At 43.5% G+C, this 15263-nt stretch overlaps 1 protein-coding gene across 1 annotated transcript in view; it reads left to right on the forward strand.

The window, feature by feature from the left end:
- The window catches only part of LOC147029117 (uncharacterized), a 63438-nt gene extending 59835 nt beyond the window's left edge, over nucleotides 1–3603 (forward strand). The window contains exon 6 of the mRNA XM_085876185.1: nucleotides 42–3603. Within this exon, the coding sequence (XP_085732311.1) occupies nucleotides 42–254 (213 nt within the window). The 3' untranslated portion in view covers nucleotides 255–3603. The remainder of the gene's footprint in view (nucleotides 1–41) is intronic.
- The last annotated feature ends 11660 nt before the right edge of the window (nucleotides 3604–15263 follow it).

Genomic DNA, 15263 nt, shown 5'->3' on the forward strand with positions numbered 1-15263 from the left:
CACGTGGTACTCAAAAACAAAATTTCTCTGTGTACCTGAAGGGAAGGACAGTGCAAACAACAAGGCAGCAGCAGAACAATGATTTGTCTCTCCAACAACAAGCAGCTGCAAATGCAAAGACCTTGATTGAAAAATCCAAACGACAAGCAACAACCTGCAGATCAGTGCTCAAGCACAAGTCTGCAGACTGCAAGATGTCATCCCCAATGCTCACAACCGGAACTACAACCACGGCAACCAATCCTGCAACTTAAAGTTTCGCAGGGAAGAATGCAAGAACTAATGAAAAGCAGCAACTATGTTCATTCACTCATTACTTTATTTATTTTGTCGGCAGCCTTTGGCGACGGTTGTATTTTTTGATGTAAGCAGGACAGTGCCAATGTTGCAGTGCCCCCTGTATGTGAGGTCCAAAATTTGTAATTTGTTTCGGGGGTCAGCGATAGGTCAACTTCTCTTCGTTAAGGGCACAGTGGGAGTTTAACGTTCAACTATTGTTGGGAGATGGGATGCCGAGTTTAACTTCGATCCAAAGGACATTACACATGGAAGCCTCTCCTTGCCTGCAACACACCACGAACAGTTTTGAGCTGGTCTGAAATTCGAACCCTGGCTGGATGGCTCAAACACGAGTGTGTGGAACTCTCGGCCATTCTTCCAGCCGTGTTCATTCATTAAAAAAGCCAAATTGTCTTTGGATGTTCACAGCTTCTTTCCCCATAAATAATACCATTCATTACCTCTCCCTCTCAAAGATAGTCAGAAGTTTTGTTTTCACCCGTTTCTTTGTTTGTTTGTGTGTGTGCAGCACATCTCAAAAAGTTGTGGGTGGATTTGGAAGATTCTTGGTGGATGAATTGGTTCGGTGACATGAACAAGCAATTTATATTTTGATTCAGGTTGGGATCGCGATCTGGCCTATTAGGGAGATACAAAATGTAACCAATTTGTCTCGTTCGCTGCTGCGGTGGGAAGCCCGAGACAACCGGAACATGCCAATGTCGTGCCTCACGATCGATACGAGAGGAGGAGGGATGTCAATGAACATGGCGTCGACCGATGGCAACATGGCTGTGCGTGTTCTCATTGGTTTTCTTTTCTTGGTTTTTTTTTCAGTGTGTATAATATGAATCAACAACAGAGAGGAACTTTTACTGATTCAAAATGGCTGGTGAGTTGCAGTCTGATGTTTAATTGCGCTTCAATTTGATCGGTCGTATTATCAGTGATTCTGGTCGAGGTTCTTGTGGTTTGAACATTCAATGAGAGCGGAAGTACAACTCTCGTCTGCTGTTACCAACCATCCTCCTTGCTAATGTTGGCTCCCTCTGCAACAACATAGACATTTTATGTTGATATCAGGGAGGACTTTCGTAATTGCTGTGCAAACTTCATCACTGAGGCCTGGCTTGATGGACATGTGATGATGTTGCCTTTGAGTGTGCTCGTTCTGCAATGGTGTTTAAAACCAGGACAAAAGAAAATTCACTCACCGTTAAAATGTAATGGTCTGCTGTAAATGAAATCAGTTTGATGAAAAATAACTTCTGTCATGTCTCCAGCTGTTTCCGAAGAACAATGAAATCCTTGGTAGTTGAGATGCTGAGGCCTCAAGATAGCATGGAATGCAAAATTAAGAAAGTGTTCGTACATTGTGGTTGTGGTTGCTCAACCCAGGCAACAATATCCACGACAATTTGAGTGATGTGGAGCAGGCTCTGAGATACCGAAGTTCCTGATCCCCTGCTGTGCCTTGGCACCTGTTGAAATTGAAAGAGGTTGTTGTGTCAAGGGTGTTGATATTGAGCAGTAAGAAAACATCAGCTGAAGTATTCTGCTTACTGCTCACATGACAGACATTGGTGGTAAATTGAGGAATTAAATGGAAGACCAAATAGTGCTTTGGAGTCATTCGAAGGAAACCAAATAAGTAAAGAGTAAAGATGGAGTTTACAAGTGCGGCAATTAACAAGCAACTTACAAAAGGAGACACAGAGCAGACTTAATGCGAAATAGTAATAACAATAATGATGATCATAGTAATAATCTACTGCAGTCTTACTTATGTGGACAGGCACCAGGACACACACACACACACACACACACACTGAAAACCCGATGAAGAGGAGTTATTGCAGCAAGACAGGAGAGGAGTTGAGGATACGGTCTGTCGGTACTTCTGCACGCTTGCCCAAACATGCCACCAATACATTTGTGGGGATGCTCCGTTGTGCGGTACCCTCCTGACAGCTGGCACATTGTCTCTTGCTTCGGGCGTCGGGGGGGGGGGCTCGCGTCGAGACCGTCGGCATGAAGGAGGGGCTTGAGTTCGGAGGTTGGATTCCTGAGCGAGTGGACGGCGGGGTAGGTGGAGTCGGCGTCGTATGGGCAAAGAAGAGGCGGAGTTCAGGCGATAACGTACAGAGTCGAAGAACAGCTTGAGCGGGAGGCGAGACAGGGCAGAGAGAGATCGAAGGCTGTGCTCAGACCTTTATAGGCTCCGCGATCCAGAGTGAGTGGACGTGGTCAAGCCACGAATAGAGGGGGTCAAGTTATCTCTGGTACTGTCGAAGGATGGCATCAAAACTGGTCATGTGGTCGGACTTGACAATCATTGGAGTGACAGAAGGAGAAGGTGTGTGTGAGGTGATACCCTTGACGCAAATATTCGTCTTGGAGTCGATGAGCTTTTGGTTTTTCACATCCAGCAACAAACCATTCGTGTAATGCATCCTCCCCTCATATTTCGTGGGTTAATGGGATGAATTGTGTTGTGTGGGTCTCACAGTTTGGTCGAATAAATATGTCCTTGATCTGCACTCTGACCTCCACTCAAACCCTTTCCTTTGAGCCAAAATACACAAGCATGCAAACACACACACCATTAAACGGATAATTATTTAATGAGCACACCTCCATACCTCCCATAACTCAGATCGTCCTTCTCGATGCACTCAAGACAAACTTCCGCGGGAATTTCCACTTATTTTCAGTTCAAATTTAGGCGCCAATTCCCAACCGACTCCTCACCTTACTCCGCACTTCACTCACCAAATTTCACCACTTGCCTGGAACTTTCTCACACGGGAAAAATACTTCCGTACACCCTCGTATCTCTGCATCGCAACCATTCACAACTCTGTTTCGGGCATCACATGCCATCCACCATTGTTTTTGGTGCCGCATCATACTCAACCACGCTACAGACGTTATATAGCTCCACCGCATCTCACCGGGAATGTCCTGCGTGAGAGTCAGGAACTGTTACAACCCTCTTGCAGTCATCAGGCCACAGCAAGACCATAAGCAATAAGGAGGAGTCGCGAGAAGGACAATCCGGGATTTTGGTTCGGGTCCTGGGTGTGCATTTTGGCTCATGAAAGAGCCTGTATGTGGCAGAGAACATGCGCTACCATTCTCCACACAGACTTTCTTCATTCCCTTTAACCTTTTATCAATCTGATCACCATACATATAAGCATATGCCTTTGCTATTGTGGGGGAAAAAATGATAATGCTGAAGCATACAAGTCTTACCAAAAGGTGTGTGAAAGTAATGGAAATAAAGAACCTCTTTTGGATATGACAGCATTTAAAAGTTTGTATACAATCTTTGCGTTTGACCTGAGTGCTCAAAAGGAATCGATAAAGTCTAATGGAGTGGATACTTCCCTATACATTGAAAGAGGAGAGAGTGAAGAAGTTGATACATATTGTTTGCTTTTGGAAGAAACAGAATTGCAGATTAATACAGATAATGGTGTTATGATTCGTCTCACATAATTTTTTGTTAAGTAAATGAGTGGCAAAGTACCAACTGGGGTATATGTTAATCAAATCAATCTTCATAAACTGTCATCTTGTGTTCAACATCGAAAGCCTTGTACAATTAACGTTAATACAATTCAGAGAAAAGGAGCAGTAAGAATCAATTTTGCTCACAAGAGAACAGGTTAAAATCTTGAATGATACTGGCTCACTTAAAATTAAAATGACAAAACCAATGTTGAAAAAATATTCAATAAGAGAGACGAGTGGAGGATTTCTCCCATTTCTAATTCCTTTATTTGCTGGTTGAAGTGCGGTTGGAGCATGGACGGGTGGTATTTCAACAGCGGTGAAAACTGCCAACGAAAGGAAGGCTCAACTCCAGGCTCAAAAATAATTGGAAAGACATTACAAAGAGTTGGAGAAACAAATTAGTGGAAGTGGTGTAATTGTAGATTTGCTGAAAAATTTGAAGGTCTGCCTGATAAAGCGAGATTGTTAGTTGGAGATATGCTTTCTTCTATCGCACAAGCAGGTGTAAAATTATCTAAAAGAGGTAATGGATTATATCTTTCTAATAAATAAATGAGCGTGGATGAGTGGTTTAAAGAATTTGGAAAGAATACTACATCAAATTTACAACTTGTCGAATATTGTAAGAAATTAAAAATTCATAATGTGGATATTTGTATGAGAGATGAATTAACAAACGTGCCGAAACATACAAAGAATATTATTATGAACTTAGAAGATCATAATGGGAACGGTTCTCATTGGGTTTGTGTTTTTAATCTTTAAGACAAATATTATTTTGATAGTTTTGGTCTTCCACCACCTGTTGAAGTCATAAAATTCTTACACAATGGTGTTTATCAAACATTTCAAGTCCAAGAATTAAATTCCAAGTGTTCTGGTCACTTATGTCAATATGTGTTATTTCAACGAAACAAAAATAATTTTTTTTTATGACATTATTTTTAATCTAATATAAATGACTTATGTTGGGAAAGATGGTTCTATCTTTGGTGTAGCCCAAGAACTGGATATTGATTTATCAAACTATTACACAAAGGCACAGGCTGAACGACATAAATATAATATAACCAAAAATATTAATTTGAAAAATCCTTTTAAATTAAAAAATTATCCAAGCCCGACTGACGCGAATGACTTGGTGACATTAAGTGATTTATCACAATATATATCCTGAAATAAAACGGCCGTGTATTCCAAAGATTCAGAAGTGTTGATTTTATCTCCAGGTCATACAGAATTCACAGTTCGAATTAAAATAAATTTTTATTAAGAAGGGCGTATCGCTAGTATGAGAATAGAACAATGGGGGTATGATATGAATGAGTTAGGGTATAATTGGTCATTTAAAATTGACATAAAAGACCTGGAACAATTAAATCAGTCTCGTAAGAAGAATATTATCCACTTGGTGAAGAGAATGAGTTTTGTGGAGCCACGATTAGTAAACAACAAATAAAAGAATTTAATAAGGGTAAATATAGTAATGGTTTTGCCCTAGTTTATATCATGAAAACAGAAAAAACAGGATTATATGTAATAAGACGGGAAATACAAAATGATTTAACGATGGGAAGATGGGGAGGAGTTTCCTGTCATAATATTATTCTAACATATATTTCCAATACATAAATGACAGCAAGAAGACTTCAAGAAAATTATCATTTCTGTGTCCAAGCATCCCTTCAAGAAAAAGGTATTCGGAATTTTAATAAATGTGTTCTTCAACATAAGAATGAGGTATTTTCAATAAAAGATTGGCATTATGCTGATGTTGAGAAACCAATAACTTTGGAATGAATAAGAATGTTAAATAATGAAAAAATTATAAAGTTAAGAAAAGGTAAGGCTCTTTTAGAAATTCAAAAGAAATTCTATTGGTTTCCTGTTGTAAAAAAAATGAATTTGGATACAGGAATAACAAGAAATCCTGATGAATATATTGTTGCGGATTCGCGCCCGCCGGCGTGCTGACGGCCACGTAACTCGAATCGCGGCACGTCGCCCACCGGACGGACAATCCAGTCGTGACCCTCTCGGACTAACGCCGGGAACCAGTCACGGGTGGACCTTTCGGTCTCACCGCGATCAAGCCAATCAGCCCCCGCGTGGGATAGGGTTGCTCGCCGAATTCGACCTACCTAAGTACCCACGCGGAGGGTAGACCGGGCGATCGCACCTCGCCGCAGGTCGACTTCGGACACGGGCCACTTAAGCGACCCGTTCCGTACTATCAGAATAACCGAGCGGTGTTATCGTCGACCTCGACGGTTCGATTAATTATCGGGCGTATTCAGCCCACTACCAACCCTTTACGTGAAGCAAGATGGGGATTCAATAGAGGAAAAGACGAAGCGAAGCGGGAGAACAGTTCAATAATAAAGCACATTTATTCGCGGCACACGGGAAGCACACATATACAATTCCACCAAATGCACACAGAAAAGAAAAACACAATTCAATTTACACAAAAAGCAAAGATAAAAGCGAAAACACAATGCAGAGCTAATACCGACTACCGAGCACACGGCAACACTTAGACAATTCTACTTCACAGACGGCGCCGACAACACATACCCAAAACCAAGGAAAAAATACCCTCAAGGATGAGGCGGGCCTGAGGCCGAGACCGGGTCGGCCTACCCGTCTGGTGATGAGACGCGGAGCGGCGATGGTGCCTCAACTCCGCGGACCTCGCGGGCAGTGTCTGGTAGGGGGTGGGAAAGGGGCCCCCTTGGTCGCACTATCTCAGCGCGGGGGGAAACAGGAGGGGGTTGCTGATGCTCGGGGTATAGAGGATTTTTATTGCCCTGCAACGAGCGTCTCCACCTCGGCCAGGTCGCGCTGTCGGCCTCCCTGGGGTGCAGCTCCCTGCACGACGCGAGCACCCCCTCGTCTGGTGTCGCCGCCTTTCCACAGCTCCGTCCCCTCCGTTCCGACTCCAACGCACACGACGACCAGCTCCTTCTTGCCAACTCCACCGCCCGCGAAGTCTTGACTCTCTGTTTCCGACTCTCCTACTCTCCTACTCTCCTCCTCTCCTCGTCCCTGGACTGACGAACACGGTCCTTTTATCAGCCCCGTAGCTTCGCCCTCTCCTCTTTGACCCCCTCCCTTCGACCTTTCACCTCGCTCCCCATTGGCCCGAGAAAAAGTGGGCGTGAAGGCTTTTTGATCCATAAATTTGCATATATCGATCGCCCTGGGGGCGGGGCCAATTCGCCCCTCGCTCACCGATTGGACGGCAAAAAGTGGGCGTGTGTCGTTTTTGATCCGTTTTTGAAGCACAAAATCCGTGATTTTGTACACGCCGTTCGGCGCGCGCCCTGCACGAGTCCAACACCGGTACCCACAGCGGCACAAGAACGGTGGCGATGCGACGGTTGCGAGGTGTGACGTGAAGGTCGTGGCGGTTGTGGTGAAGCGGCGTTGTGGTTGGTGGTTGATGTTGTGACTGGTGGTGGTAACAATGGCGGTTGGTCCAAATTAAAGATAGTAAAAGAAAAACGGCTATCCTGAAGAGTCGCAGCACGCATAAATGACATGTATTCCCACTAGACAACGGGTTTGGGCCTAACTACACATGTACTTACCGAGATACCTCACCTAAGGGACCTGAATGGTGGTTTGCGAATTTGGTAACCACAACACTACCCCCTCCCCTTTTTACAGACTCGTCCCGAGTCGTCAAATTTTCGTGTGCCATCATGTGTAGTTTTCCCCTAGTACATTTTACCTACGGATCCCTGAGTGCGACATTCATGGTATTCGTGTCCCCAAAATAAATAACCTGAAGGCTGCGTAACTACCTAAACAAACTCACTCACACGGACGACTTAAATAAAATTGCCGGCGCTAGACAGACATGCCGGGGGGCGCACTCATATTTACAGTACATCTTAACCTTAACTTACAAATTTTACACTAAACCATGGCCCAGGATCATTGAACTCTGCAAAAAAGAAAGCAGTTAGCAGGGAGCCAGGCTGCCCACATGCAGTCTCTGGCTCAAACAATGCAGGTGACAGGGAACGTGGCTGGCTGCTCACACGCAGTCCAAGGCCTTCCCTTTTGAACTGAACGCAGTGAACCACAACGGTGCATGGGCCGCACAAACGTAGTCTCCGTGCCAACTCAAGTGGCACACGCAATGAGCACAACGAATGGATGCATGAACGCAAACACGGTGCACGGGCCGCCACTGCAGGCTCGTGTTGTAGCTGCCAACGGGGCAGTTCTCGCAGCTTGCAAACTGTTGCTTTTACGGATCCTGGCGCACATGGAAATGAACAGGGGGGGGGGGGCAAAGCAAAAATTGAACGGGGCTGGTGAACATGGGCAGTGGGCATGGCATGGCAAAGGTGCAGGCAACACAGCCCGCAGAAGAAGGCCGCTGCAGGCAAACACAGCCGGCAGATGAACTGGCCGGAACAGGCCTTGAAGCACCACAGCTGCAGATGAAGTTGGCCGGCCTCCGCCTTGAAGCAAAACACGGCCAGCCGATGAAGTTGGCCAGCCTTTGCCGTTCAGTGGAGGTTGATGGAGGGAGTGCGGTGGTGCTGGCCACTTGGAAGGCGGGCTCGGACCTACCTACCTGTCTCCCTCCCACCTATCGCCTTTGCCTGTCACTGCACATACCCACTCCCTTAATTTGTGAAAAACCAATTTAGCCCCAACTTTTTTTTTTTTTTTTTTTTTTTTACTTCCCCACTATAAATCGTCCCCTAACCCCCTTTATCGTCCTTGTTCGGCTAACCTATTCTGTCACCTAGCCTACTCCCAACCCCTACGTTCCCTTCCCGGAGGGGAATAAGGGAGAGCTAGCGTCCTGTGTCGAGGCCCAACGAAGCCTCAGAATGGCCTCCCCAGAGTTCGGCGATCTTAACACCAAGTGGGTCCAGCGGCCCACAACGACAGCGAGGGGATGGATGGTGCGGAGGGGTACATCTCCTAATCTACCCTAACCATTTAACCGTTAAACTACCCCGGGGCTTTCAACAAGCGCCTCTCGCTTAAACTATTGGTTCTATAAACCCAGATTCCCGTCGCCTGTGTTGGTGTCCTCACAATTTCGGGCCTCGCCCCCCAATTTTCTCTCCGTGCCCTCACACGGTCTCCTGGCTGGGACACGTGGCTCCCTTTGGCAGGCACGACCCTCTGCCGAATCTCCCGCTATGGCACACCCGGACACTACACTGCCTCCGAGCCTACCAGCTCCCTAACACCGAGGAGTGCCCCCCATGGCACCTCCCCTGAAACGCACACGTGGCAGGCTGGCTTCCCGGGCCCCTTTCCGAGGGTCACCCTTGCCCACAACACTGCCCACGCGGCTAATGGCGCCCCGGGCCCCCGCACCAAGCAGGCGCACCCGTGCCCACTACGCTATCCCGGCCCCCCATGGGCCCTTGGCCTACCGCGGCCGACTAGCCTGGTGCCCGGGGCACCCACTCAGCAATACTCACCTTTCGCAGCCACGCTCCCAAGCCCGTCAACAGGGCTCCTGCACCCCTCCAAATGGGTTTCGAGCCTACATTCCCACCAACAGCAAAACGACCTCCATTTTTCAATTTGACTAACCCAGCTAACTCACTCTACACTGACCCCGGGGTCCCTTGGGCGGGAGTCACTCCTCCCCCCCAATCACTCATCGCACCATGCATTCCAGACTTGCTCCACTCACACAGACCCGCTGGCCTCACTCACTCATCAAGCACATGCTTCCACTTCACTCACCAACTCTTCAACACACTCACCGCTGAACTCTGCCATCAGTAGGGAAAGAATACTGGTTCTGGCTCACTTTTCCCCATGTAAATGAATGGGGGATTTTCAGCCATGAAATTTTTCTTTTTTTTTCCCTGAAAAAATAAATCCCCTTTTTAGCCCAAGGTATATTTATTTGTCTCCCCTTTTAACCTGGAGCCTGGTGTTGGCTTAGTGGTTAGGGTGGCGGCTTGGGATCCCAGGGTCCTGAGTTCAAATCCCGTTGGCTGCTGAATTAACACCAGGGGGTTGACTCAGCCTGCCATCCTTCCGAGGTCGGCGAAATGAGTGCCAGTGTACTGGTCCCGGTGTATGCCCCGGTTAGAATAGGTGTACCATATCCCTGTGTGTCGTAAGAGGCGACCAGGGTTGGTGTCAGGAAGGGCATCCGGCCATAAAACATTGCCTCAAGAAAAGCCAAACCCCTGCACAGCAGGGAAAAATGACTGTAAAAACGGTCATTTTTTTATTTCCCTTTTAACCTAGGGGCTCTCTATTCAAATAGCCCATACAACAAGATAAAGATTTGTTAAAGGTGATTCGAAAGAAATATCTGAAACGTCTAAGCCCCGGGACACTCTTTATCAAATAACCAATGCATATTGTTTAGCTCACTCATTGAACCTATAAACATTTGTTCATTCTCAAATTCCTTCAATAGTTTAATTTTCTTTGCACAATAATCCCCATCTAAAATATTGAAAAACAAAACATTTGAATCTTTATATTTTTTAAGATACCCCTTTTGTGCCATTACGAAATGATAAACTTCTCTTAATGATCTCATCTGACCACCTCCTGAGTTGCAAATCATTTTTGTACATAAACCATGCCAGAAAAAAAGTTTTGTTTCAAATGTTTTCAGTTCATGCCGTGAAAATGAGGAAGTGTTTTTTTTGACACGGCCGTGCTGTGTGAATGAGGAAGTGGTTTTGGACTGTCATGCTGTGAAAAAATAGGAACTATTCTGTGAGACAAGGTCTCGTGTTTATATTTTATCTCAGAACACGAACTGAAAACATTTGAATCAAAACTTTTATGGCGTGGTTTATGTCCAAAAACGATTTGCAACTCGGGCGGTGGCCAGATGAGATCATTAAGAGAAGCTTGTCATTTCCTGTGCCCACACCCAATGATTAAGCAATTTCCTCATCGTTGCTTTATAAGCGGTTCGCCAGACAAAGTTTCTGCCAGACGGGATTTCATTTTTACAACTGAGGCATGGACGATATTTCTTCCGATGAAGCCAACAGCCCACTACAGAGTTGGTAAGTTTGTGTATGCTTTTCTCTTTGAACGATGAAGCAAATGATTATTAATTAAATCATGATAATTCTGATATATATATATTTTTATCCTGACAGGGCATTGGAAGAAATTGAGTTCACATATCACGACGTGGTTCATGAAATTAATACTCTTATTGAAGAGATCAATGATTTTAGAAGAGAATTGAAAGACATTTTCAATGAGTGGCATGAAGTCTTATCACGTCCTCTCATCTCGAAGGAATTAAACCAATGGTGAGACACGTGTGTGTGCCTCTCTCTCTGTCTGTCTTTCTACCTACCTCTCTCTGCTCTTATTGAAGAGGCCAATGATTTATAATGACTGGTCTCTGATCTCGAATGAATTAAACCAATGGTGAGGCACGTGTGTGTGTGTCTATGTGTGTGTGTATGTGTGTGTGTGTGCGTGTGTGTGTGTGTGTGTGTTGCTTTCCCTGTCTGTCTCTTCATCTATACCCTTGACTTATTTTTTTTTTCAGCACTATCGCACAACATCAGCTGTTGAAGCAATCTTGTACAACACATGATTTTCTGGAGGTAAATATTTCTGAATTATTATTAATATCACTCGTACAACACATGATTTTCTGGAGGTAAATATTTCTGAATTATTATTAATATCACTCTCTCTTTAGAATGTCGCCTTATGTTGGTTGCATCATTAGTTTGGACGTGGTTTTGTCAGTACACTGGAATTCATTTTATTGACCTTGAAAGGATGACAGGCTCCTGGTGTGTTAATTCAGTGGTCAACGAGGCTTATTCATATTACCATGTAATTATCTTTATAGAACCTAATTATTATCCACTTTTTGTTTCAAAACAGAATATGGTGTCTGAGTTTCGAAATCACAAGGCATCTGAAGAAGATTGCTGGGAAAGATTGTACATTCTCGCAAATGAATATTTAATATTTTCAATATTAATAAATTATATTTGTTTTGTTTACAATTACTTGATTCTGAATTACAAGAAAAGAATAAAAGAGATGTAGGGGGGGGGGGGGGGGGGGAGGGGGGGTAGGTGCGCTCCCCCAATGACCCATCACCCCCTCATCCCATCCCTCCCCTCCCCATGTGTGTGTGTGGGGAAGGGTGGGGGTGGGATGAGGGAGGTGGTGGGTCAAAGGTGGGGGCGCACAGGGGGATGAGGGGGGGGGTGGGGCTTGTGTGGGCGGGGCTTGTGTGGGCGGGGCTTCGGTGGGGGCTTGTGTGGGTGGGGTGTGTGTGGGAGGGGCTTATGTGGGCGGGGTGTGTGTGTGTGTGGGGCTTGTGTGGGCGGGGGTTTATGTGGGTGGAGCTTGTGTGGGAGGGGTTTATGTATGTGGAGTTTTTGTGTGGAGCTTGTGTAGGCAGGGCTTATGTGGGAGGGGTTTATGTGGGCAGGGTTTATATGGGCAGGGGGCTATGTGGGTGGAGCTCGTGTGGGAGGGGTGAATGTGGATGAGGCTTATGTGGATAAATGGATGGGTGGAGAGATGGGGGATGGGTGGATGAGTGGAGCTTGTGTGGATGGGTGGATAATTTTTTAATTAAATAAACATGTTGTGTGTGTGGGGAACTAATTAACTAATCACTAATTATGTGAATATGATGAATATGGGTGGAGCTTGTGTGGGGTTTGTGTGTGTGGAGCTTGTGTGGAGTTTTTGTGTGGAGGTTGTGTGGAGCTTGTGTGGGGTTTGTGTGGGCGGGGCTTCGGTGGGAGGGGCGTGTGTGGGCGGAGTCAAAAAGGGGCGGAGTCAAAAATTTCAATTTATTGGAGCTTGTGGGGGGGTGTGTGGTGGGGTTTGTGTGGGGTTTGTGTGGGCGGGGCTTGTGTGGGCGGGGGCTTGTGTGGGTGGAGCCAAAAAGGGGCGGAGTCAAAAATTTCAATTTATCTTTGTCTTTTGTAATTCCTGTGAATAAAATGAACCTAAAATCTCTTCCCTTCCAAATCATATATCTTATAAGTCCAAGGAACCGTATCTATTACATCAACAATTTAAAAAGCTCGTTGGTCCATCTTTTCGTATAACCTTTTTCAAAATGAGATTTCCACCTATATATTCTTACGATATCACCAACTTTGAACTTAGGTTTTCTGACATTAATCTCTTTTTCATATTTTAATTTTGTAAATGTTTCTGATGGCTTCATATTTGTTGACGTGTGAATCGTGTCATTGTACTTATCCACAATATCTTGAATAAAAGATGACCATTGTTGTGAACCGAGTTGTGTGAATTTTTTATATAGTCTCTCTTTTAAGGTACGATTAAAACGTTCAACAACAACTGCCTTCCCTTCATTAAAGGTACTGTATAATGTAATACTGTTATTTTTTAGAAAATTCATAAATGTCTTGTTATAAAACTCCCTACCCTCATCAGTCCACAATTTTTTAGGTTTTCTCTTACTTTTATTAAATATCTGTTGGAAGGCTAACATAAGAGTATTACCTGTTTTGTTTTTTAATGGTACAACCCACGCATATCTACTCCTCAAATCAATAACGGTTAAAGCATACTTGTACCCCTTATCATTATTGAGTTCAATCAAATCAGCAGACCAGATATAATCTACTTCCTTGGAATAAACTTTCCTTCTCTGAAACTTTGTGAATATTGGTTTATGTAATTCATCAGCTAATTGCTCTTCAGTCTTAATGGCATCATTAGAGCCTATAAGTTTTTTGAATTTCCAAGTCCAAGTTTCAATTTAGCACTGATCATCTTCTTCACAATGAACCGATCAACTTTTTCTCTCAAGGTTGGATTTTGTATCAGAGACAAATTATACAACATTTCTCTATCCGCTTCATGCTTTTCTTCCAACGTTGTGGTATTCCCATAATCAATATCGTGTCTCATGCACACTTCATCAACTCTATTGATAGGCTTACTCCAGGATTTAGGATTGTCTGCCTCATCTAATCTTTTATCCAAGTTTGTGCCTGGGCCACAGAAAGAATACCCTGGAAGATGTAATTCCCCTGGTATTCCAGTAGTTGTAAATTTACTTCCTGATAAAAACTTTTGGATATCTCCTCCTAGTTTGTGTTGGGAGATAAATTGATTTTTTTTTTGAACCACACACCGAACATATACCTTTTTGTATAACCCTGTTATTTTTACTTTTAATATATGAAATATTTTTAGTATTAGTTTTCTTTTTACATTTGAGACAATAACTCATTTATTTATGAGAAAAATTCCTGCAGAGTGCAAAAACCTTTTTAGTTTCCAACATGCACATTTGAATCTTGATTTTTAAAACATAAAGAATCCTTAGAAATGCCTTCACTCTCTCCTCCATTTATTTAAGAAAAAAAATGAAAAACTTGAATTAAAATCCATATCTTGTCGATGCCAATAGTCTTGCCGAAAGTATTGCAAATAGACTTGTCAATTCTTTCTTTTCCTCCTCGGTGGGTTGAGTTATTTTCTGTAATACCCTTAATCTTTTTTAATCTCACTGGTTTCCATATTTTGATATTTATTTTGTCTCGCTCTTTCCTCCCTCTCCTCCTTCTCTCTCTTCTCTTTTTCCTCCTTCTCTTTCTTCTCCCTCTCCTCCCTCTCCTTCTCTTTCTTCTCCCTCTCCTCCCTCTCTCTCTTCTCTCTCTCCTCCCTCTCTCTCTTCTCTCTTTCCTCCCTCTCTCTCTTCTCCCTCTCCTCCTTCTCTCTCTTCTCTTTTTCCTCCTTCTCTTTCTTCTCCCTCTTCTCCTTTTCCTCCTCTTCCCTCTCTTCTTCAACTCCTTCCTCATCCCTTACTATCCTTGAATCGCTTACACCCCATAGAATATTATACATATATTCATCAGGATTTCTTGTTATTCCTGTATCCAAAATAATTTTTTTTACAACAGGAAACCAATAAAATTTCTTTTGAATTTCTAAAAGAGCCTTACCTTTTCTTAACTTTATAATTTTTTCATTATTTAACATTCTAATTAAATCTAAAGTTGTCGGTTTATCAACATCAGCATAATGCCAATCTTTTATTGAAAATACCTCATTCTTATGTTGTAGAACATATTTATTAAAATACCGAATACCCTTTTCTTGAAGGTATGCTTGGACACAGAAATGATAATTTTCTTGAAGCCTTCTTGCTGTCATTTATGTATTAGAAATATATGTTAGAATAATATTATGGCACGAAACACCTCCCCATCTTCCCATAGTTAAATCATTTTGTATTTCCTTACTTATTATATATAATCCTGTTTTTTCTGTTTTCATGAGATAAACAAGGGCAAAACCATTATTATATTTACCCTTATTAAATTCTTTTATTTGTTGTTTACTAATCGTAGCCCCACAAAACTCATTCTCGATACCAAGTGGATAATATTCTTCCTTACGAGACTGATTTAATTGTTCCAGGTCTTCGAGGTTAATTTTAAATGACCAATTATACCCTAAAT

The sequence above is a fragment of the Eptatretus burgeri genome, chromosome 4 (assembly GCF_056783735.1).
Source record: "Eptatretus burgeri isolate ZD-2024b chromosome 4, Ebu_testis_v1, whole genome shotgun sequence".
In the NCBI taxonomy this organism is placed as follows: domain Eukaryota; kingdom Metazoa; phylum Chordata; class Myxini; order Myxiniformes; family Myxinidae; genus Eptatretus; species Eptatretus burgeri.